General features: G+C 50.5%; 1 protein-coding gene across 1 annotated transcript in view; it reads left to right on the top strand.

The window, feature by feature from the left end:
* LOC122381969 (26S proteasome non-ATPase regulatory subunit 4-like) overlaps nt 1-24,305 on the top strand; it is a 73,412-nt gene that overhangs the window by 23,316 nt on the left and 25,791 nt on the right. The window contains exons 6-8 of the mRNA XM_043366767.1: nt 246-491; nt 5,468-5,579; nt 23,851-23,909. Of these exons, the coding sequence (XP_043222702.1) occupies nt 246-491; nt 5,468-5,579; nt 23,851-23,909 (417 nt within the window). The remainder of the gene's footprint in view (nt 1-245; nt 492-5,467; nt 5,580-23,850; nt 23,910-24,305) is intronic.

Below are 24,305 nucleotides of genomic sequence, written 5' to 3' on the forward strand. Positions count from 1 at the left end.
CTCGTACGTAGTTGGCCGTATCCAGAGCGCTGGTCCGGAAAGCATTTCCATGTACTTACAATGTGCAATGTTGGTTAGCTGTGCTTGCTGACCGTAATGCTTAGGTACCATGGACGGTTTTAGCTCGGCAGTGTTGTTCTTAGCGGCGCGATGTGCTCTAGCTGACGGGTCGGTGGCGGCAGTGCCGCGCGGGACACCTGTCCGCTCTCACCGTCCCCCACCGTCTCCCACCGTCCGTCCGGCAGGGCGAGGATGGCGCCGGCGCGCCCGGCATCGGCGGCGGGTCGGGCTTCGAGTTCGGCGTCGACCCGAACGAGGACCCGGAGCTGGCGCTGGCGCTGCGTGTCTCCATGGACGAGCAGCGCGCGCTGCAGCAGCAGCAGGAGAGCCGCGAGCCGGCGCCGGCGGCCGGCACCGGCGGCGCGGCCGGCGCGGCGCCCGCCGGCCGGCCCGCTGCCGCCGCCGGATCCGAGGAAGCTATGCTGGAACAGGTGAGCCGCTGCAGCAACACGGGTCGACAAATGATGGCGTGATGGCTGAATGATATTGTCACTGGGTGATTTTTTAAACTACCTGGTCTCTATTCTTCGAGAAAATGAGTTTTACTGACTTTTTTCGGTACAATTTGTGGATGACATAGTTTACTCGGTTTTGCTTTGTCATCTATCGCTGTGGCGTGTTTTTCTTATTACTTCATAGTTTTATATCTACGCTCTTTGGTGTGCTCTTTGAATTTCCTTATGTCCTTATGTCCGGTGCTTCCTTCAGTCCTTATTTTGTATCCTTTTCTCTATATGTCTCATCATAACCTTTGCTCCCTCATATTGTTCCCCATTAATGCTCCCTCATATTGTTACCTGTGCTCCCTCATAGTGTTCACTGTACACTGTGCCTCAGCTGTCTGTTAAGAACGCTGTCGGGATGCCGCTACGATCGCCGGCGTTCGGGATTAGCTCGTAATGGTGGATTATTGGCTGCCCCTTAGGGCCCAGAATACACTACCGCCGCCCAGCAATGCTCGATCACGGCCGACCCAAATGGGCGTAATCTATCTACAATGTATAGCGTCGATTTTTCAGCATCCGATACCATGGGGTCCCCCAAGACCTTAGACTGCGAACGTTTACATTGCATTGGGCGCCCATCAGGTACCCCTTGGCCCAAACATCGCCATTACAGCATGCGCGGCTGACTCGTGTATGTCGGCCTTCTGCCGGGTCCGCGCCGTCTCCGCGTGCTGACCCAGCGCGGCCACTGCCAGTTACGTAGCCCGACCTGGTCTGACGCCGGGTCGACAGAAGTCTCCTGGACCTCCACACGAAGCGGAACTGGCTACTGTATCTCACATTAGAGCTAACTAGCCGACAGCGGCACGGCGCCGAATGGCCGCTCAACTACGGAACGTGACCCCATAACAGCTCGCCTGCGCTCTGAGATGAAGCCTCTTTTACCCAAGTCTGAGTCAAATAGTGCACTCCCATAGTTGTTGATGCAGTCTGGAATTTGTGATTCAACGACGACCTGTGTTGAATAAGGGAGTTGATGGCGAGATGACTTCAAAGCGATAGGAGCTTGTGTGACCACCAGACCCATGTCCATTGCTTAACCCGCGCACCGACGGGATATCCGCCCCCCCCCCCCCCTGAGGTTTTTCGCGAATAGCGGGAAAACCGCGGCGCGAAATTTGGTACGACTATTCTCGCATCAATTTTACACATGGTGTGCAAGTTTGAACCTCCTAACTTTTAAGGTCAGGTCACCAGGTCACTTTGAATGACCCAACCTCAAGTCACTTTTTTGCAACTTTGTCACCGTGCCAGAGCTACAGTAGATGTCGGAGACCTTTGAAAGTCGCATGATGTTATCAGGTCATTAGTAGCTACAATTTTTATCTCTCGGAATTTTGATATCGGTGACCTAAGGTCAGGTCAATTTCTCGACCTCCCCATTATAAGTCAATGGGGGAAAAATCAACTCCCTGTTTTTACCACTAAAACGTGTCGTAATGGCCCCATATACCATACATGACTTCATATACGATCAACCTTCACTACCTTGAGGTCAGTTTTGCTGTTGGGCAGCTGTAAGGTCATGTGACGTCATCAAAGGTCACCAAAGGTTTTTTGCCAATAACTCCGTACAGGAACAAGATACAGCCGCGCGGATGGTCTCATTGTGTTCAGCTCGTCAAGACGCATCGAATGATATACATGATGACCTCGAGGTCACGTGACCTGAGGTCAACCTTTGACCTTGACCTTTCGAGGTCAACATATATATCATTCGATGCGGATTGGCGAGAGGATCACGATGATGCACTTAGTTTGTTCCTATCTTGACTAATTCGAAAGTTATTCGAGAAAAACTCTCTCCATATCTAGCGCCGCCATTTTTACTTTTTTGACCCCTGTGACGTCATCTTTGACCTGACCTGAAAATGACCTTAGTAAAAATTGTAGCCCTTGTCCGTGCGTATCCGATGCCGTTTACCGCTTGTCGCTATCTTGCTTCGTTCCGCCCCCCCCCCCCCGTCGGTACGAAGTTGGCTCAGACCCCCGTCAGTGCGCGGGTTAAAAGCAATCAGCTACTGGTGGTATATAAAAAGAAGTATTCGGAAGCTGCTTCACACACACTCTCCCCTCCTCCTCTCTCTGTCTTTCTTGGTTAGATGATGAACCCAAGGCTATAGAACTCCGATGAATCCTCTTGCGCTATGGGCTCTGGAAGCCTGCGGTTTTTTAGCGAGCATTCGGTATGGCCGGAATGTCCAATATCCGTGTCGTTCTGAGTGGTGACCTCCCGACAGAATTGAGCATCCATTTAATACAAGTTGAATCCAGGGCATTGTACGAGATCATAGCCATAAGTCCCCACTCGCCTATAGAGCATGACGTAGTGTGACCAGTCTGCCTCTGGCCGAGTCGTCAGTGGGTTTTCTATTTTTGTCAGGCCAGCTCACCACTCAGCATGGCAGTTACATGTTTGGGCCACCCTCTGTCCCTGAAGCGAACAGGATCTAGGAGTGGTTACCGATGACCGGGCGCCATTTCTTCGGAGGACTTTCAAAAAGTTAACCCGCGCCCGGCTGGGGGTCCTGGATTTCCACGCCCTGCTGGGGGGGGGGGGGGTGTTTGAACACCCCCCCTTCTAACTCGGCTCCTGGGCCACGTAGCGATACGCGGAAGGCGGCGTTCGAAAGAGCGTCAAAAATAATGAGGAAATCACTTCAGTCAATTTTTTGGTCAGGTCAAAGGTCAGGTCACCAGAGGTCATTGAAGGCAAAATTTCGCCGATTTCCAGGTCGAATGTCGACAATTTCCAAGAAGCCAACGCGTAACTCGGGAACCAATAGAGCTACAGCGCCGCGGAAAAGCGCATTCGATAGCCCTATTAACGCCCTTTCTGAGTAATTCTCTCAGATTTGACCTAACGTCAACGGTTTTGCCTGCAGGGGGCAAAAACGGCAAAAATAGCCGATTTTTTCGGAAACGGTTTTTCTGCAATAACTTTTGACCCAAGCCTTGTACGAGCTTACTTTTACCGGCATCGTGTTTCTCTCGTCAAGACGCATCGAATGAACTATAACTTGACCTTGAAAGGTCAACTTGAAAATTTGACCTCAGGTCAAGGTCATGACCTGACCGGAAAGGGTCATGTTGCATATCAGTCGATCCGTATCGTCGAGCTGAACACATCTAAAGCGTTTTCATCGCTCTAGCATGTCTCTATCAAAAGTTATTTGCGAAAAACTGCTAGATACCATTCGTGACCTAAGATGACCTCAGGGCATAAACAGGGGTCACGGACACCATTTTCATGTTCAGTGTGTCTAAACCACTTGTAAATCAGTGTTTGGGAGTGTTTATAATGTCTTTCGTTCAAAAGAGGCGCATTTCAATTTTCTCCCATTGACTTATAATGGGGAGGTCGCAAAATTGACCTGACCTTAGGTCATCGATATCAAAATTCTTAGATATACATTTTGTACATGCTATTGCTCTTAGCAATCGCTGAAAGTTTCAAAGCGATCGGTCACTCAGTGTAGCTATGACAGACATTGAAACTTTTTATGAGGTGAGGTCACTTCAAGTGACCTGGTGACCTGACCTTGAATGACCTTGGTCTGAAATTTTCACAACATGTGTAGAATTGATGTATGATAAGGTGTACCAAAAACGGCGGCGCTCCGCGCCGCCGTTTTTGAGATATTCGCGAAAAACCACAAGGGGGGGTGTTCAAACACCCCCCCCCCCAGCAGGGCGCGGGTTAATATTTATCGGGTGTTTGGGTCACCCGAAGTTCCCTTACAGCCTTGTATGGCTACTGTCGCTCATTTTTGTGTAGGAAGGGGCGCCGGCTGATGCGTCGAAAAAAACGCCGCTATCTTTTTGTATAGTCGGTTTGTCATTATTCTTAAGCGAGCTGGTAGAGTCTGGCAAGTGCCAGCGTCATGACGTGAATCTACCGGGGAAGCTGAGAAGTATCTTCACATGTAGCTGTGAACCGTGCGCCAATATGAGTCAGGTGACGAGGAGCCCGCAGACAATAGAGCGAGCACACCACGGGACTCGTTTGAGCAGACAATAGAGCGAGCACACCACGGGACTCGTTTGAGCAGACAATAGAGCGAGCACACCACGGGACTCGTTTGAGCAGACAATAGAGCGAGCACACCACGGGACTCGTTTGAGCAGACAATAGAGCGAGCACACCACGGGACTCGTTTGAGCAGACAATAGAGCGAGCACACCACGGGACTCGTTTGAGCAGACAATAGAGCGAGCACACCACGGGACTCGTTTGAGCAGACAATAGAGCGAGCACACCACGGGACTCGTTTGAGCAGACAATAGAGCGAGCACACCACGGGACTCGTTTGAGCAGACAATAGAGCGAGCACACCACGGGACTCGTTTGAGCAGACAATAGAGCGAGCACACCACGGGACTCGTTTGAGCGCCCGGTAGCCAGTCTATTGACTCGGGCTCGGGATGTTGCGCATTTTGAGATGAACACTCCAATGTATGAATACCGGGATCGCGCCGTGGCTCCAGAGCACACTTCACGTGCTTTGCAGCGAATAATATATATATCGACGCTATTGACGCTTGCAGCGTCTCATGTAAGTCACCTATTCCAGCAATGGATGTGGTGAGCTCACTGGAGCGCATATCTTTTCTGTTTATTGCCAAGGCATGTGGCGAGATCTCCGGAGCGCCTACCATTTCTATCTACGGTCAAGACGTACTGGTCCGATGGAAGACCCTTCCCTCGCCTGCTGGGCTGTCGGAGCCCTCCGCTACCCGCGTGGCCAGCCCCGCCTGACCCCCCGCCTCTCCTCCCCGCGTGATCGGACCCAGGTGCCGTCTGGCGGTGGCCCCTGCTGACCGGCCCCGGGCGCTGGTCCCGGGTGTGGTCTGACCCTCGCTGGTCTCTGATGCCATCTGACCCCCACTCCCTGCCCCAGGCGCTGGCCATGTCGATGGGAGGCGGCGGCGGCACTCCGGCGGCGCCCGACTTTGCCTCCATGACCGAAGAGGAGCAGATTGCTTACGCCATGCAGATGTCGATGGCCGACCGTGAGTACTGCGGCGGCGGTCGGCCCCGCGGGAGGTAGAGCAGGCCTGGTGGTGACCTGGGGAAGGGGCCATCGGAGCGGCCTGTGGGACCGGGGAGCGGTCTGTGGGACCGTGGGGAGCGGCCTGTGGGACCGGGGAGTGGTCTGTGGGACCGTGAGGAGTGGCCTGTGGGACCGGGGAGCGGTCTGTGGGACCGGGGAGCGACTTGTGGGACCGGGGAGCGACTTGTGGGACCGGGGAGTGGTCTGTGGGACCGGGGAGCGGCGTGTGGGACCGTGGGGAGCGGCGTTTGGGACTGTGGGGAGCGGCCTGTGGGACCGTGGGGAGCGGCGTGTGGGACTGTGGGGAGCGGCGTTTGGGACTGTGGGGAGCGGCCTGTGGGACCGTGGGGAGCGGCGTGTCGGACCGGGGAGCGACTTGTGGGACTGTGGGGAGCGGCCTGTGGGACTGTGGGGAGCGGCCTGTGGGACCGGAGCGCCTAGAGCGGAGGGGAGATGTCACAGAGAGACATGGAACAGTGAGCGTATGTTATGTTCTCTGGGAGTAGGACGACGTATGGTTTACTTTGAATGTCTTATCCAGTGAGACAGTTTACCCATATAAACAGAACGACCTATGAAAACTGTCGGTAGTTTTAGCTCCTGCTAGATTTTGTCGTCAAATTGTCGGGCGCGTTTTCTCAATTTACCTTTAGAGTGTAAATAATATCATCATTTCTGAGCCGTGCCTGTCGATCATTGATGTATCTATGTGGGTTAATCCTACTGGCTGACTACGTGGATACAGGCTTTTGCACGGATTTTCTGTAATTTTACTCGGCATTTGTCCGGCATCTGACAGCGCGAGCCGGGATAGCCGTGAGCCGGACCGTGGCGCTCTGCCTCCCAGCGTCTGCCAGTGTCACCATCAATATTGATGTGAGGCTAATAGTACACTATCGCTGATTGCAAGAAGATTGATGGGGATTTATGGGGTCTTAGTTAACGAACCCTTGGCGTACCCGTGCATCTTATTTGATATTGAACAAAGACAATATGTTTTGGGGCCAACAAATGTCATGTTTAAATCACTATTCTGTGCGAGACCAACATTTCTCTTCAGTTTGCCCGTCAGTAACAGTTGGCACCTAATTAATAAGCTAATATTTAATCGATAACATTGTCCAAACAATTTAAACGGTGTCTTGCCTAGCAGCGGACTTGCATGGAAGAGACAAATGAAGTGGGCGGGCGACAGTTCAATTCCTGCTAACAGATGGGCTTTTATCTGGAAGCAGTGCCACGGAAATTCTGGCAGGATTTTTCCACCGGCGTATAGTGGCATTGATCCAGGCCCGGAGAGCGTAAGCGGGATATGTGACCGAGGGTGTGGTAAAAGAAAAGCAGCGTTGTGATAATCTCAGTTATGCGCCTGGAGTGCAGCTCAATGACATGTGAAACTACCTGTCCCGACCATTGAAGGTTCTGAGCTATCAATGTCGGCTAATTGTCGGGCCTCAGTGGGGACTTCACTGGACAAACTTCAGAGCTATAGCGTACAGCGGGTACCGCATATTATCCGCTCTGCGAATGGCCAGCCGGAAATAGCTTTCGCTATATGCGTCTGGGATTAACACGTATTTCCCCTTCTCGCCAACATTAAATCGAATGTTGACTTCATTGATTCAGTGTTGAGTATATTATTATTTACCTTGAAGGCTTGGAAACAGTTGAGAAAGTATGTTATTAAGTGACTTTTTGGTAGCATTTTCTTAAGTGGACTGCATAGATAAGTAATATATGTTCCACTGGCTGTTACTACCAGGACATGTTGTTGGTGCACAGCAAACATGGCTGAATGACTCATTTCTATTCTCTATTCGCATAAACTCCGCGCCTGGTGGTGGCGATCTGAGGCTGAAATACGAGTATTTTATAGTATCAATGAGCTTCATCGTTTCATAATTACCTAATAAGTAAATAGCAGGTTAAGCACCAACCAAGCGTTCCAAGCCTACAGGGTGTCCCATAATTACCCGGACATTGTTAATTAGTATATAAAATAAGGCAAACATGATTGCGCTTTTTTCTTTTTACCGTCTTATATAGTCAACTAGGGTGGCTGTGAAATAGCACATGCAATAGATACGCTTGTTACAAGATCAGCCGACAATGATGGAAAATGCCAGCCATTGCTGGTCTCAGTTGTTTTACGGGTCTCCCGAAACTGGGTGTAGGCCTGTTTTCTTTGACCTCTTGCCGGAGGATAATACGATCATATAAGATAAACTTGACATCAAAGTGTTCCCAGGCCATAAGGTATTATCCCCCAAAACAAAAATTTCTGCCTACGCCACTTTTGCTGCGTTTTTTTACATCTGGAGTGGAGAAGCTCCATGTCTGAACATTGCGCAACCTTTGGCTTCCAACAGATTTGGTTTCCAAAACAAACCCGTTCATGGCCATTTGGTTCACGGCATCCAGTTTTCGCACTGGTAGAATATTACCGCAGTAGTACCCTGTGCTAACGGTTGTCTTTGGGCCATCATATCAAGCCCAATGAGTGTACGGTGGCTCAAGATGTCTCACAATTTGATTTTCGACGGGTGCCTGGCCGTCTCTGCTGTTGGGGCGTTGTAGCCATCTGACGTTCACACAAGCCTTTTTCGGGCGGTTCAAAGGACATAATAACTTCGTTAGACCACAAAGTGTGTCTCAATATACTGTTTAATTGTATATGTTATGTTTTTGGGATGAGTTGTAGTGATTTGCGCTCCTTTCCCCGTAGTTTTCGCATATTTTTCTGGCGAAGGACCCCTAATTCCAAAATTTTGTCGAAGATAGTGGTGCAAAGTAGACTGATGTTTTGTAGATAATCCTGATCTATTGTTTAGCTAGTTTTTAGCTAGATCGGTGACGTTTGTTGTCTATGACAAGCAACCCCTTGTTTGACAACTGGTGCATGGCCCTTTTTGGCCGAGCCCAAGCTTGTCAATCAGGTTTATCTCTTGCTCTCTCTGGCTTCGTTAGCTGATATAATTGCGCTTTGCTCAATCTTAACTGCTTGCAGATGAGCTGCTGAAGCTCTCCAGCAAAGACCATGCCGAAAGTCCGTTTACAAAGTTGAAAACGGGAGTTGATTCACCATGGTTGCCTATTAGTGGCTTAAGCTGAAAACGGAAAAGGACTCCTCTTACTTGACTCTGGATAATAATTGATTCGAGTCGTTACCGGCCACCAAAAGCACACAGTCTCCAATCTCGATAGTTTAGGGATATCTTATAAAAGTATGATGCTTGTATATCATTAGAAGCGAGCGCAGTCGCACTTTTAGCCAGAAAATAAATGTCCGGGTAATTCTGGGACACCCTGTACAGTAGTTGTGTCCATTACCTTTAATGGCGGTGGCAGAGGTAAGCCTCCGCCGCCATTCTGCCAGCGGCTGTCGTCGCCCCGGTGTAACCCGACGGCGGTGGCCGCGGCGACATGGGCGGCCACAGGTGCACAGCGTGCGTCATCGAGGACGTCATCCTCGTCACCACGAACAGACGTGCTGGCTTTCCGAAACCGCTCAGTGGTACAAATGCGACCTCGGTCCCTGTCAGGATCGGACAGATTTCGGTGTTACTCCGCGAGTAGTGGACGGCACTCGGGTAGATGACGCCAAAGAGGACGGCGTCCTAAGTGGCTGTCAACCAAGTATTTGATTGCAAAATATGATACCCTTACGTGTTAGGCTTTAATATATTTATTGGTATTGGAAAACTCGACCAACTTTTCGGACGCCCTGCAGCTTCGTACTTACGAATCGAGCTTCAGCGAAACCCTCGTCTAGTGAGTTCTGGATGCCGCGTAACAAGCAGGTAAGGACGTCACTTTTGCAAAGAGGACATACAGTGTCATGACATGGGTATATATTATCCTTCAAACGAGTACGATTGTGTTCAGTGGTTGCGCCTTTATTTGCATCTGGCATGCGCGGACCGTCATTGTCAGCAATGAGTAATCAAGCTACTCGTACCTACGTATGCGTCCGACTGATCGGATCTTTCTGTAATCGGATATTGCTTTTCCACTGGTTTCCAAAGTAATGCTCTTTCGCACTATTTTATGGTGGAACAGTAATCAGAAGTAAGGTTCCGGCTCTATCGCATGTTAATGGTTACGAGAAGACAGGAGCCAGTTTTTTTTTTTTTCTTGTGCGACAGCATCGTGAAGGCTATATGTGAATTGTGAATCCGGAGCTCAGTCGCGTCGCTTTCGCGGAAAAGTGGCAGTTTGCCTCGTGTCGAACCAACGGTGGTAGTCTGAGTGATGCCTGCATCAGGGTTCCACATCAGTTTGCCCCTTTACTGACGTCGGAAAGTGGTATGCATTATGCATGCGTTTCTCCCTCTCCCGTCCCAGTGATTTCTTCGGTGACGGAATGACTACGAAGCACGGAATATATAGTCTACGACATGTCGTAGACTATATATTCCGTGCTACGAAGGCAACGAGGGTAGTTGAAACTATTGGGGTTCGCAATGGCTTCAAAGACGATGGGGCCTCAAACGCACCTCTTGTTTCCAACTCAGTATGCCTGGTAGTCGGTAAGACAGATTTCCCGAGTTGCTTGCAAATTCTGACCCCGGTTTATGCCATGGTCTACCGAGTGTTAGTGTCACTAATTCGTTGAGGTACCGCCGGTACTGGGGTATCCGAATTAGTCGGCGAGCCGAATTAGTGCGTTTGTAAAAGCCTGTCCCGTAGTTCAGTTGGTAGGGCGTTTGACTCTCGGTGGTGAGATTCTGGGCTCGAGTCGCTCCGACGCTCGATATATGATACTCCTGACAGGGATGGTATGTGGTTGACTGCAGCCAGTTAAAGCTATAGTAAAGTGGCCTTTGAGTTGGGTGGGATGGGCCGTGCTCAGCTTTGGTGGGCACGCTTATTTGTGACTTCTGAATCCCCCCCGCTGCCCGATATTGCCCCATCGGACGTGAGGCGCGGGTGCGTACCAAGTTCTGCTTAGCGCGGGCTCCGGCTGTGTCAATCCGTCCATTCAAACATTCCAGCTTTTTGTACTGATAGAAATTGAATATATAAGAAGATAGAAGATAGAAGAAGATATCCTTTGGCTAGCTCTGGGTCTTGGATGTTCACTTTTCAACCAATTATCTAGCTCAACGTCAGTTAGATAGTTATCCAAATGAATAGCATTGCAACAAAGCTGTGGAATCTAAGGTTAATTACGTATTTCGATATCATAGCAGAGCGCGTTGTGAAGGAATATTGCCTTGATATGGAAACCCTTGCTGAGTCATTATCTGGATTACTTAGGGCATTAATTGCTGTATAGTCGACTACATAATGATGTTCCACTTTTCACAGGCAACTTCTTGCCTGGAGTGGTAGGCTGTGCCGCATCACACGGGCTGAGCTCACAAATTATAGCTTTGTCCCAATGCTCACAATCGACACGCTTAATTGCGTGATAAACGGCACAACTTAGCGCTCCGGTCAACTGATAGCTTCTGAGGAGTGGAACATCATTCTGTAGTCGACTATACACGGCCGATGCCAAGAATGGTAATTGTAGTGTGGTGTCTCCAGCCCTGGCGAGTTGGCAGCCGGTCAAAGTCCTGCTGACCACGGTCTGGGGCGGTCGGAGGGTGACCTGGAGACCGGAGGAGGGTGGGTAGACGCAGTTGTCATGTAACTCATCCAGTTCAGCTGAACCTCGTGGCCGGTCAGCTTTGCGCAATGCGCAAAACTGTGGAGACGGTATGCTACAACAACTGTCAAGCAACGCCGCTTCACCAGTAGCTCTGGTCATACGTAACTCCACCTACAGATCCTACGATCGTGTAGTTGTACCTACCTGAGACGATGGGTTCACGTAATTCATTCCTGTTCGACATTCACTTCGAAACTTGTTTCTCAAGGCTGCGGCTATTCAAGGCTCAAGGCTATTCTGCTGCGGCAACGCACCCAAATCAAAATGTTATGTTGCTGCTCAAACGAAACATTGAAATGGTAGCGAATTAATTGGTTTATTATAGTAATGTCTTCCGTTGGTGATACCTTGGATGGTCGGCTCAAGAGTGTGAGTCGCTCCAGGGACGCTGATGGCAGGTCACCGCCGTTGGGCGCGATACGATCTCTGGCTATTAACCCGCGCCCCGCCGCGCTATTAGAGGGCCCTCCCACCTTCAAAAAAGTTAATGAATTGGCATGAACGTGATGTCGCTCGGTTCAGAAAGGGCGAAAACGAATATCTACCAAATTTCATCGAAAAATATTCACCGGGTTTTCAAGACATCAGACTTTTACTTTTGTTTACTTTTTGGAATCTCCGCTGTTCCTAGCGAATTTATTTAAAAGTGCGGCACTTGTTGCGCGCAAAGCAGCATATACTACCGCGTGTTATCAAACGTTTTAGTAAAAGATTTAAAATCGTTAGATCTGCGCTGACGTCACACATTCTAATGCATTAGCCCCTCTGAATCCAAGTGCTGCAACTTTGAAATTAAATATTTTCGATTTGAGGCATTTCTCGATCTTGTGAGTGCTCAAACCGGTAAGGCAAGCCACGGACCCCATTTTGGCTATATTGTTGCCCCACGTCCTCGTAGCCTCCTCCAGTGTATAACAGTCTCATGACCGGTCCGCCATCGGTGATGTATTTGTCTCAGCTTCACTCGGTGGTCAGACGCTCTGTATCTGTACCGAACACGCAAACAAAAAACAATCAGTGGCTCGCCTCAACCAACAACGAGCCAGTAGCGCCCCCACCACAACGAATATATCATATGTTTTCGCATAATAACAGATAAAACTAATTTCCACTTCACAATAATATCTGGCAAGTGCGCCATATACGCCACAAAAATAATTATGGTATTTCAGCACGGCCTTTGACATGTTTAACATTCATCTGGCTCATCTAAGGCACGCCGACGGTATACGAGTAATTATACATGCAAAATGATAAACATAATGCTTACCGAGATCTGTTTCCTTTCCAACTACGAGAATGCGAAACAACAATGCTCTCTCACGTGTCCCTCTCATCCTTCTTGACACATCAGCGACTTAGAGATGACCGAATGAAAACATGTCCGAAAATTCACTCTACACCGTTCACCACTATCCATTCCACAACGTTACTAGCAGCGCCATCTAGAAAGTAAACTAGCAACCAGAACCAACCAACAGCTCGTGGCTACAATGTAGAGGTCGCCACCAGCTGGACATGTTGGACATGGGATGAGAGATAGAACAGAAGGGAAATGGATTGGAAGGAGCCGTCTGCACTTACACCCTCCCCTTTTTGATGACGCCATCTGCGCATCAAAACTCTTATTTCTATTTCAAACGAAAAAAGCAGCTTGCTTGACACCAGTTCATGCACGCGCTCTTCCAATGCTCTTCTATCGCTTCAAACAGCACTTCACTTCACTCTTCTCCTCCAACGATCTTGACGATCTTGTTGACTGGCCGGTGGTAGATGGTGCCGCGCGCGAGGACCCGCACCGAGCGCACCCGTCCGTCGGTGCTCGGTATGGCTTCTTCTACTCGTCCCATTGGCCAAACTCCCCGAGGCACAGACTCGTCTACTAGGAGTACTACGTCTCCTCTCTTCACGTTGGCTTTGCTCCGCGTGTTGGGCCCAGGTCTCTGCTGCAGGAACGGTAAATACTCTCTGCGCCACCGGCGCCAGAATATCTCAGCCAGGTAAGCCGCCTGCTTCCACTGCTTCTTACCCACAAGGTCGCACTCGACAGGTGAGTCAGAGGGAGGGAGTGTCACACAACTCGTGTGAAGCAGATGGTTTGGCGTGATCGGCAGATCATCTCTGGGATCAGCGCTGACTGGAAACAAGGGACGGTTATTCATGATACATTCTGCCTCGCACAGCAGAGTGTGAAGGGTTTCATCAGTGAATGACTGCTGTGTCAGCAGAGCTCCGAGGATCTTCCTTACAGTACGTATCTGTCGTTCCCACGGGCCTCCGCAGTGCGATGCGTGAGGGGGATTAAAACGCCATTCGATGTTCATTTCCAGAGCCGCTCTTCTGATCTCTTCTCCCTTCTGCAAGAGTTTCGAGAGCTCGTCTCGCAGCTCTCGCTCGGCTCCTATGAAATTTGTGCCTTGGTCAGAGCGCAGAAGGCGCACAGTGCCCCTGCGAGCTACGAATCTTCGCAGCGCGCACAAGAAGGAGTCTGTGGTCAGACTTTCAGCGACCTCTATGTGAATGGCTCGCACGACGAGACAGGTAAAGATTACGCCGTACTTCTTGATCTGTCCCCTCCCTCTCTTCACAAAGAAGGGACCGAAATAGTCCACGCCGGTACTGCTGAACGGCTTCTCGCCCTCCCGCACTCGGTCTTCAGGCAGATCTGCCATGCGCTGACTCTCAGGAGGCCTCTGTCGCCGACGGCAGCTGACGCAGCGACTCAGGGTTCGACGAACGGCAGAGTTGGCGCCCAGTATCCAGTACTCCCGACCAAGATCGGCTAGAACATGCTGCCTACCCTCATGCCCAGCTCTCTGGTGCACGTCTTGAATCAGAAGTTCCACCAGCCGGTCCCTATTCGGGAGTATCGGAGGGTGCTTCGTTGCTCTGCACAGGTGTGAGTTTCTAAGCCGGCCTCCTACTCTTACGACATCATCTTTCAAGAAAGGGCTCAAACGTATCAGACGGCTTGACGGACGAACCTCTTTTCCTGCGCGAAGTTCACAGAGTTCTGTACCGAAGTGTCTCCTCTGTGCGTCTCTCACGATGCACAGTACAGCCTCACTCAGGTCACCCGGAGTCAGGGCCGTTCGTGAGGCCGATGAATGGCATTCCCTGTCATCTCGTGCTGCCTTTTCTCGAGACTTCTCCTTGAGTACGGCGAACACTCGGCGCAGCAGCGCCACCGCGCGCACTAGGCGCTTCCCAGATCCGTAGTGATCCACCAGTTTTTCCACAGGAGATTTCCTTGGTGCCTCTGAGCATTCAGAGACTGTTGCTGAAGCGGTTGTTTCTCTCGGTGTCGCGTCTCTCGTCCCAGTGTTAGCTGTCGTCGCAGCCGAGAAGACAGCTGATGCACTTGTCTTCACCTCTGGGTCTGTCTTCTCGAGTCTTATATTTTCGGGACACGTCGGCCATTCATCACTGGTGCGCCACAGGTAGGCAGGACCCTGCTTCCAGAGCTCACTGTCAGACAGGCTGGAAGCATCAGTGCCGCGGGACACGAGGTCGGCCGGATTCAACTCTGTTGGCACGTACTTCCATTGCTCCACCGATGAACCGTCGTGGATGACCGCGAGCCTGTTTGACACAAACACGTGAAACCTCGTTGTCACGTTCTGGATATACTTTAGCACCGTGGTGCTATCCGTCCAGTAGAAGTTGGCGACTTCGACGCTCAGGGCCCGGCTCAGCTCTTGACCGACCTGCACGGCCAACTTAGCAGCAGTCAGTTCCAACCGGGGGACACTGATTGACTTCAGAGGAACGAGGCGTGCCTTACTCGTCAGAAGTGCACAGTGGATACTTCCGTCCATGTAAACGGTGCGCATGTACGAAGCGGTGCCGTAGGCCTTCGTGCTGGCGTCTGCAAAATGATGAAGTTCGATCTGAGCTCGCTCTGCACCTCTGGGAGACAAACATCTCGGGACACCGAAGTCTTTGAGATGTCTCAGACCATGGAGCCAACGCTCCCATCGCTCTCTGATCATGTCAGGCACACGTGCGTCCCAGGGGACCTTCAGGCGGAACAGCTCCTGAATGAATGCTCTTCCTTTTACGATGCACGGCGCCACCAGGCCCAGGGGATCGTAGCATGAAGCTGCTACTGATAGCATGCCTCGCTTCGTAACCGGCTTCCTCTTCAATTTGTCCACGTCGATCTGAAACCCGAAGGTGTCCGACCTCGTGTCCCAGAGGACTCCAAGGGCGCGCTCAACAGGATGAACATCTGCGTCCAGCTCAAACTTCTTCACCTCTCTGGCTCGGTCTTCACTGGCAACAGACTCCAGCACCCTTGCGCTGTTGCTGTTGAACTTGGTGAGGTTAAAACCTCCTGATGCGCACACGTCCTTCAAGTCCTTCACCAGGCTGACGGCGGCCTCTTCGCTCCTGACCGATCTCAATACGTCGTCGACGTAAAAGTTCTGTCGGATGGTGTTGCAAGCCTCCGGTTTTCCGCCACCATGGTCGTCGGCTGTCATGTGGAGCGCCAAATTCGCACAACTCGGGGAGGACTTCGCACCGAAGAGATGCCGTGTGTTTCGGTATTCCTTCGGTGGCGCCGACACGTCCCCGTCTGCCCACCACAGGAAGCGTAGGTAGTCTCTCTGGTACTCTGGAACTTCCACCTGCATGAACATAGCCTCTATGTCACCGGTAAAGGCATACGGATGTTCACGAAAACGTACAAGGACATCAAAGACGGAATTCGTAAGGTCGGGGCCCTGCAGCAGGTTGTCGTTTAGCGATATCCCGTTGTGTTTCGCTGCACAGTCGAAGACCACTCTCACCTTCTTCTTTGCCGGGTTTCGAACACCGAAGTGTGGTAGGTACCACTTGCCGGTTTCTTCCGATGTTTCCGGAGCTTCCTCGATGTACCCTCGTTGTAGCAAGTCCGCCATCTGGGCTGTGTACTCCGCGGCGTACACTTCTTCCTTCTCAAACCTCTTCTTCAGCGACTCCAGTCGCTTCTCTGATTGCTCTCGGTTGTTACCCAGCAGCGTTCCGTTCTCTCGGAAAGGCATTTTGATTTCATATCCATGAGGTTTTTTCACACAGCCTGTTTCCATCAGGGCACACCATTGGATATCCTCTACGGACAGTCCTTTCCTCGTGTCGGCTTGGTTCTCAAACCAGTTGTCTGTGTCCATGTGCACACTGATGCGATTCAGATGGCACGTCCTGCCCTCCTTCTTCACTCCTCCCAGTATCCAGCCGTATCTCGTCAGTACGGCATATGGTCCACCATCTACAGCTTGAACTACTTGCATGGGTTCCATAACAGCTGCTGCGTTGTTCCCGATCAGGAGGCCCACTTCACAGTCAGGGTCAACTTTCTCCAACTTCACTCCATTTTCTGATAGGTAAGACCACATCTGCAAATCTTCTTCAGATGGGAGATCTTCCGGGCTGATCGATATCTTGTTCAGCATGTACATCGGAGGCAGCTCCATGGTGTGCTCGCCTTGAAGGTCCTCGATGCACACCTGTGTCACCAGGCTGCTCTCCAGCTTCGACTCATCTCTTACTGTAGAGAGGATGACTGAAGTCTTCTGCTGTGGTGTCATGCCGAGTTTTCTCACCAGATCCTGTGAAACAAACGAATGGGTGCTTCCGGAGTCGAGGAAAGCTAGTGTTGATGTAGCGGCTCCTTTGTATTTGACCGTGACCCGTACAGCCTGAAGCTTAGCGCCACCAGCGACACGATTGGAGGCGATGTGGCCAGTAGTGACGGTCTCGGTAGAGCTTGATGTCGAGCTTGTGATCCTGTGTAGAGCTGTTGGATGTCGTTTCTTACAGGTCTGACACGTCGCCCTGAGCTTGCAGTCATTTGCCCTGTGACCGAACTCGAGGCATGAGAAACAGAGGCCCTTCTGCATGACGAACGTCTTCTTTTCGTGATCGGACTTCCGAGCCAGTTCCTTACAGACGTCGGTCGTGTGGTCCCCGTTACAGTACCTGCACCTCTTGGCCAGAGCAGCATCAGTCCTGACACTTCCAGTCATAGTTTTCAGGTGCTTCGTAGGTGTCACCTTCGCATCTTTTCTCTGTGTGCTCAACGCTTGCCTGCCATAGACTGCATGCCTTGCGACTCTAGCCTCTTGTTCGACTAGATCAACCAAGTTCTTGAGCTCTGCTGTTCTCTTCTCGTCATGTTCAATGCGATCAGCTTCCCTGCGCCATTTGTCCATCATTCCGAATGGAAGTTTCTCTACTATTCGTCCAATGGTCTTCGGACCAACATCGGAGATGCCACCTGGGATGGACTGCAGAGCGTTGTACGCCCCACGGAGATGGATGCTGAACATGTCCAACGCATCAACATCATCAGGCTTGATACTTGGGTGATTTACCAGGCCTTCAATCAGACTCGACACAGTCTGCGTGTTGTTGCTGTACCTTCGGTTCAACAGATTGACCGCTTCCTGGTATCCCCTGTCTGGAGGCAGATGGACACACGTGGATACAATCTCACGCACCTTACCACTTGTCATTTGCATGAGGTACATCAGTTTTTCAAACTCATCATTTAGTTTCGACGCGATATTGGTTTCAAACGCTCTCATGAAGGGTTTGAAAGCTTCAGCCTTACCATCAAACGTACTCAACTTCAGTTCGGGCAGATTTATCCTTTTCATGAGCTGTAGATCTGCACTGGCCGATGAAGCTCTGACCTCAACATGAGGCTCCGCACCTGGCGTTGAACCGTTTTCATCTTCGTCTGCAGCTACTCCGGGCTCTCTGTTTTTCTTCTTGGTCGCTCTTGGCCACCTTGTCTCTTCACCTGTAGCTGTAACCGCATCTCTGCGTTCCTTGTCCTTGAGGTCTTCTTGTACAGACATTACTTTATTGTCATCTTCAATCACTGCATCTTCGTACTGGCCAAGAACTTCTTCCTTTGCTGCACACTCATCGATCTCTGCCTGAAGTTCGAGTTCCTCTTTCATTTTTCTCAGTTGCGCCTCTTGAGCTTCTATTTGGTGCTTCTTCAGCAGAGCCCGCTTCTTCGCCAGCAGACCCGCGTGCTTGGCTTTTTCTATTGCTCTCTCTGAGCGTATGCTCGCTGAAGTCCGCGCACTTGATGCTGGTTTTGAGCTTGAGCTTGTGGAGTTTTCATCGTCCTCTTTGATGTCTTCCTTCTTTTTCTCGATTTCTGGGGGCTTCCCACCATCCATGGCTTCTTCTTTCAGGACTTGCTGTAACCTTTCCTTCAGGACAGCTTTGGTTCCTCTAACGTCCTCTCCTCTCTTGCTCAGTTCACTCTTGAGCTCTTCCTTTTGCAGCTCGTCAATGTTCATCTCCGAGGTGAGGGTATCAAGGCTGGTATCAGTAACCCAGGGAGAGACGGCAGGGGTATCAGTGAGCTCAGGTCAATGAATGTCAGGGTTATGCCGGTCAAAAGGGGCTGGGTTATCACACAAGATGATGGGAAACAATCAAAGTTCGGCAAGGGACAAATTAGGGAGGCGATTTCAAACAGTCGTCTGGGTAGTGTGCAGAATCTCAGCACAACTAGCTTCTACCACAGCATTTGCACTCTGAGACCTTAAAGTAACAAATGCAAACACAAATGCAGCACAATGGGATCCTTAAAACTGCACCAAGACAATATCCAATCAGCTGACTCTACTGGGACAGCACACAAACAATGTTTCTCAGCATTAAAAGGTCGACTAGATCACTCGTTGATCAGTGTTCATCAACTCATCAACTCATCTGTTACTGGAGATGAACACCAGACTCCGACAGCAGCTCTCTCAGGCCTCAGCTGGCGCTGCTGCTCCGTCCCAAGATGTGCAGACTGCACCCGCAAGCAGGTTCCGAGAGGCCATGGATGCTTTCACAGCCCATGCAGAACTGCCGCAGCTGTCAGCTTTCTGAAGAAGATCTCGATACTATTGTTGCCCCACGTCCTCGTAGCCTCCTCCAGTGTATAACAGTCTCATGACCGGTCCGCCATCGGTGATGTATTTGTCTCAGCTTCACTCGGTGGTCAGACGCTCTGTATCTGTACCGAACACGCAAACAAAAAACAATCAGTGGCTCGCCTCAACCAACAACGAGCCAGTAGCGCCCCCACCACAACGAATATATCATATGTTTTCGCATAATAACAGATAAAACTAATTTCCACTTCACAATAATATCTGGCAAGTGCGCCATATACGCCACAAAAATAATTATGGTATTTCAGCACGGCCTTTGACATGTTTAACATTCATCTGGCTCATCTAAGGCACGCCGACGGTATAATTATACATGCAAAATGATAAACATAATGCTTACCGAGATCTGTTTCCTTTCCAACTACGAGAATGCGAAACAACAATGCTCTCTCACGTGTCCCTCTCATCCTTCTTGACACATCAGCGACTTAGAGATGACCGAATGAAAACATGTCCGAAAATTCACTCTACACCGTTCACCACTATCCATTCCACAACGTTACTAGCAGCGCCATCTAGAAAGTAAACTAGCAACCAGAACCAACCAACAGCTCGTGGCTACAATGTAGAGGTCGCCACCAGCTGGACATGTTGGACATGGGATGAGAGATAGAACAGAAGGGAAATTGATTGGAAGGAGCCGTCTGCACTTACAGGCTATCTCAACTCAAAACTAATGTTAACACGTGCACCGACGGGGGGACGGATATCCGCCCCCCTCCCCGCGAAATTTGGTACGACTATTCTCTCATCAATTTTACACATGGTGTGCAAGTTTGAACCTCCTAACTTTTAAGGTCAGGTCACCAGGTCACTTTGAATGACCCAACCTCAAGTCACTTTTTGCAACTTTGTCACCGTACCAGAGCTACAGTAGATGTCGGAGGCCTTTGAAAGTTGCAGGATGTTATAAGGTCATTAGTAGCTACACTTTGTTTATCTCGGAATTTTGCTATCGATGACCTAAGGTCAGGTCAATTTCTCGACCTCCCCATTATAAGTCAATGGGGGAAAAATCAACTCCCTGTTTTTACCACTAAAACGGGTCGGAATGGCCCCATAAGCCATACATGACGTCATATACGATCAACCTTCACTACCTTGAGGTCTGTATTGCTGTTGGGCAGCTGTAAGGTCATGTGACGTCATCAAAGGTCACCAGCGGTTTTTTGCCAATAACTCCGTACAGGAACAAGATACAGCCGCGCGGATGGTCTCATTGTGTTCAGCTCGTCAAGGCGCATCGAATGATATACAAGATGACCTCGAGGTCACGTGACCTGAGGTCAACCTTTGACCTTGACCTTTCGAGTTCAACATATATATCATTCGATGCGGATTGAAGAGAGGATCACGATGATGCCCTTAGTTTGTTCCTACCTTGACTAGTTCGAAAGTTATTCGAGAAAAACTATCCATATTTAGTGCCGCCATTTTGACTTTTTGACCCCTGTGACGTCATCTTTGACCTGACCTGAAAATGACCTTAGTAAAAATTGTAGACCTTGTCCGTGCGTATCTCATGCCATTTACCGCTTGTCGCTATCTTGCTTCGTTCTCGAGATCTCGGGGGGGGGGCGGTCATCCGCCCCCCCCCCCGTCGGTACGAAGTTGGCGCAGACCCCCGTCGTTGCGCGGGTTAAGGTGGGATGGTCACTTTTAGCCATAAGCGCCCCGCTGGGGGGAGGGAGAGGGGAGAGCAGATTCTGCCCCCCCCCCGTCTTACTTCCAAACTGATAGTCGTAGAAAGATGGAAAAGGCAGCAATCGAAAGCTCTCAACAATACGAATCCTTAGGGCCAAAATATTTTTGCCTTAGTAGGTCAGAGGTCAGTTCAAGGTGATGTCAAGGGCTCAAAATGCAAGTTAGTACATTATCGTCTTTGGAGTCAAGCTGGCGAAGAATGGACTACGATTGTTCATCCAAAACATGTACTTAGGCTACCAAGACGAGATTCGTTGCATAAAATGTCATGTCAAGGTCAATGTCAGGTCAGGTCACCAAGAGCGAAATACCTATAGAATAGGACATCTTCGGCACATGTTATATGGGTCATTCTACTCATAGAACTCAATGGGCACACTCAATTAGTGATACGTAACACATTTGGATGAGTTTAAGGTCGAGGTCAGGTCAAATTCAGGTCAACTAAAAAAACTAAGGTCAAATTTTGAAGTTGATTGCTTAGACCTAATAATGTGTCTATCTGATGCAGTTTTCACGACAAATTGAATGGTCCTATTTTTGTTCTTATACGAGGTCTAACACAAAATTTCATTTTTTGGAAATTTTGTGTGTCGTGACGTCATAAAAGCTTGAATAACTCCTACATTTTTGAACTTATTCTTCTAAGACCTGGAATGTAGGTGCACAGATACAATTTCTTAAACATAGATTCGGTTTTTTCGATTTACTTAAAATTTTGGATTTGTTAATGATTTCCCCAAAAAATATCAATTTTTGGAAAAAGTTTGGATCAAAATCTTAAATTTAAAAAACGAGATAGCCATTTTAAAGACAAAGTAGAACCACGTACATATTTTTTTGTTACGTCTTAAGTCCATTAGAACTGATGATGTTAGAGTAGTTTGAAATTTTGCTCTTTTGAAGGGAAAATGGCGTGACATGACGTCACTAAAACGTCCTTTTCGCAAAAAGCTTCGAACAAGTTTCGCTCAAATATTCAGGGAGCATGACAAAGTGATGTATGATAAGGTAATGGAAGTTTGACGTCGCTGATTAAATGCGTTTGGACGCTATTGACGAAAAACGGGAGGGGTGGATTCTGACACCCCCAGCGGGGCGCAGGTTAAACCACCGACTCTCTGTGGATGGCGGGCCGTGGTGTCCACTAGACGCCGGGCGTAGCTGTGATAAACGGGCTGCTGCTGACACTGACGGGATGGGATGGGCGCGCCCGGCAGAACCGGCTGTGTCGCGGAGAGCCGCTGGTGCTGACACTGACCGGCCGCGGTGTCCGCTAGCCGTCGGGTGTAGATGTGAAGGACGGGGTGCCCTGGCGCTGACGTGACGGGGATGGGAGCGCCCGTCAGTACTAGTTGTGCCGGGGTGACGGGACGCGGTGTGCGCGCTGTTACTGTCAGTGTGTGCTGCGGTGACGAGATAGGAGCGAGCGTCCGGCGGCGCGCTCTGGGTCACGACGCGAGCGGCTGGAGGCACTTGGTGCTCGTCCTGGCGCGGAGCTTCAGCTGCCGGACCTACCATCGCTCCGGAAACTGATGGCGTTTTTATAGACACATATTGCTCATCTCTGACGTCCCGCCAATTTACTGCATAGTCACCGATTTCACAGTCACTGAACAAAATGTGGAGTCGATGTCATGATAGCTATTATTGAAAATTGTTGGCCTTCGTAATTTTGAGATAATGCATATGCATGCATTCTTCTTCAATATTGTTTTGCGTTACCTCAGTAGTCAGTACTTCTTACTTCTTTTCTCTTCTACATCAGGACATTGACTCTGCATTCTGTAAACCCGCATTGGTGCTCTAGGAATTTCGGAAGTTTTACCATTATGACAACGGATATGTCGCGGGGGATTTACGCAAATGTGCGCAAAGTAATGTCCAAGAATATCAAAGGACCTTTGAAAGGCACTAGTGCGTTTTCACGTCGATATCCATAATGCAAAGTGCTACGCTGGTTGCAGTGCCTCTATTAAGCAGTAGCACTGCTTTCAGACGCACTGTCAGATAAAAAGTGGAGAACGCAGGAGTAAAATTGAAATGGGAACCGCACTTAGTTTCCACCACCAGCAGACTCCGTGGTGGCGTTCTTTGTTAGCGATAAAAGGATTTCTTCTTCTTCTTCTTTAGTGCAGTCGCTACGCTCCCTGTTTCTGACTGAATTTCAGCCGCGGTTGACCTGTAGTAATCTTAGCTGTTTTTTGTGTCTGTTGATAGCCGAAAGAAGGAATGCATTCCCACCATTGCAATATTGTGATACTAACATATCCCTGCAAGCAGGACTGTGCAGTGTGCATTGTCTTGGCCTGTTAGCGAGATGCTAATGAGATGCGAGGCTAGTTATAAGAGCAGCTCCCCAAGGGAGCGGGGCGCTTCTCGTGTTCGTTTCTGCCAGCAGACCAGTGCGTTCTCCCAAACGCGCATCGGCATCGGTTTTCTTGGAAATCGGAAAATCACAGTATTTAATCAGACTTGCCACCTTGCTCGTCACCACGAGTCAGTCAGATGTTTAACTCGAACCGGAGCGTTCTTTGAGCACCGGCCCAACGTCGAGTGGGCCAACAAGTCACCTATCCTTTGGCATTAAAAGCTGTCGTATTTTAATGAGCCTTGATGATGGCAACAGGCAAATGTTTGTGAGAAAATCGTGATGACATGGCGTTTACGTTTGGTCCGAGTATTGCGGTGCTGCAGTGGACCGAGCCCCTCTGTTTTACCCCGAATATTGCGCCAGTGTGTGACTGCGTGTGTGGCCACTACCCAGCACTGAGCGAGCCTTGCGGCGGCACGGTGTGTAGAGGGCGGGCGGCCGATGCCCGCCGCGCCGGTAGGCCGGCCGCCGCCTGTCGGTGCGGCCGGCGGCGATGGATGGCCGCTCTGACGCCCGCCCCCGCCCCCGCCCCCGCCCCCGCCCACAGAGGCTGCCGAGGAGACGCCCACGCCGATGGAGACTGACCAGGGCGAGGAGAAGAAGAAGGTGAGTGGCGCGGGCGCCCGCCCTCCGGACCGGTACCTGGAGCCGACCCATCTTACCGGTACCCAGCGCCGAGCCGCTAACCGGCACCGGGCCCACCCAGCCAACCCAATACCCAGCTCCACCCGCTACCCAGCACCGAGCCAGTGGACCTGTACCCAGCGCCAGCCCACCACTCGGCACCGACCCACTACCCAGCTCCTTCCCGCTACCTTGCGCAGACCCCACACCCAGCTTCGACCCAGCCGACCCACCACCTAGCGCCAACCCACCACGCAGCACGGACACACCTTACGGGTACCCGGCGCCGACCTAGCCGACCCACTACCCAGCACTGACCCAGCCGTGGGCCGACCCTTCACTCAGCACTAACCCACCACCCAGCTCCGACCCGCTACT

This window comes from Amphibalanus amphitrite, unplaced genomic scaffold (genome assembly GCF_019059575.1).
Source record: "Amphibalanus amphitrite isolate SeventyFive unplaced genomic scaffold, NRLGWU_Aamphi_draft 000131F_arrow, whole genome shotgun sequence".
NCBI classification, from domain to species: Eukaryota; Metazoa; Arthropoda; class Thecostraca; order Balanomorpha; family Balanidae; genus Amphibalanus; species Amphibalanus amphitrite.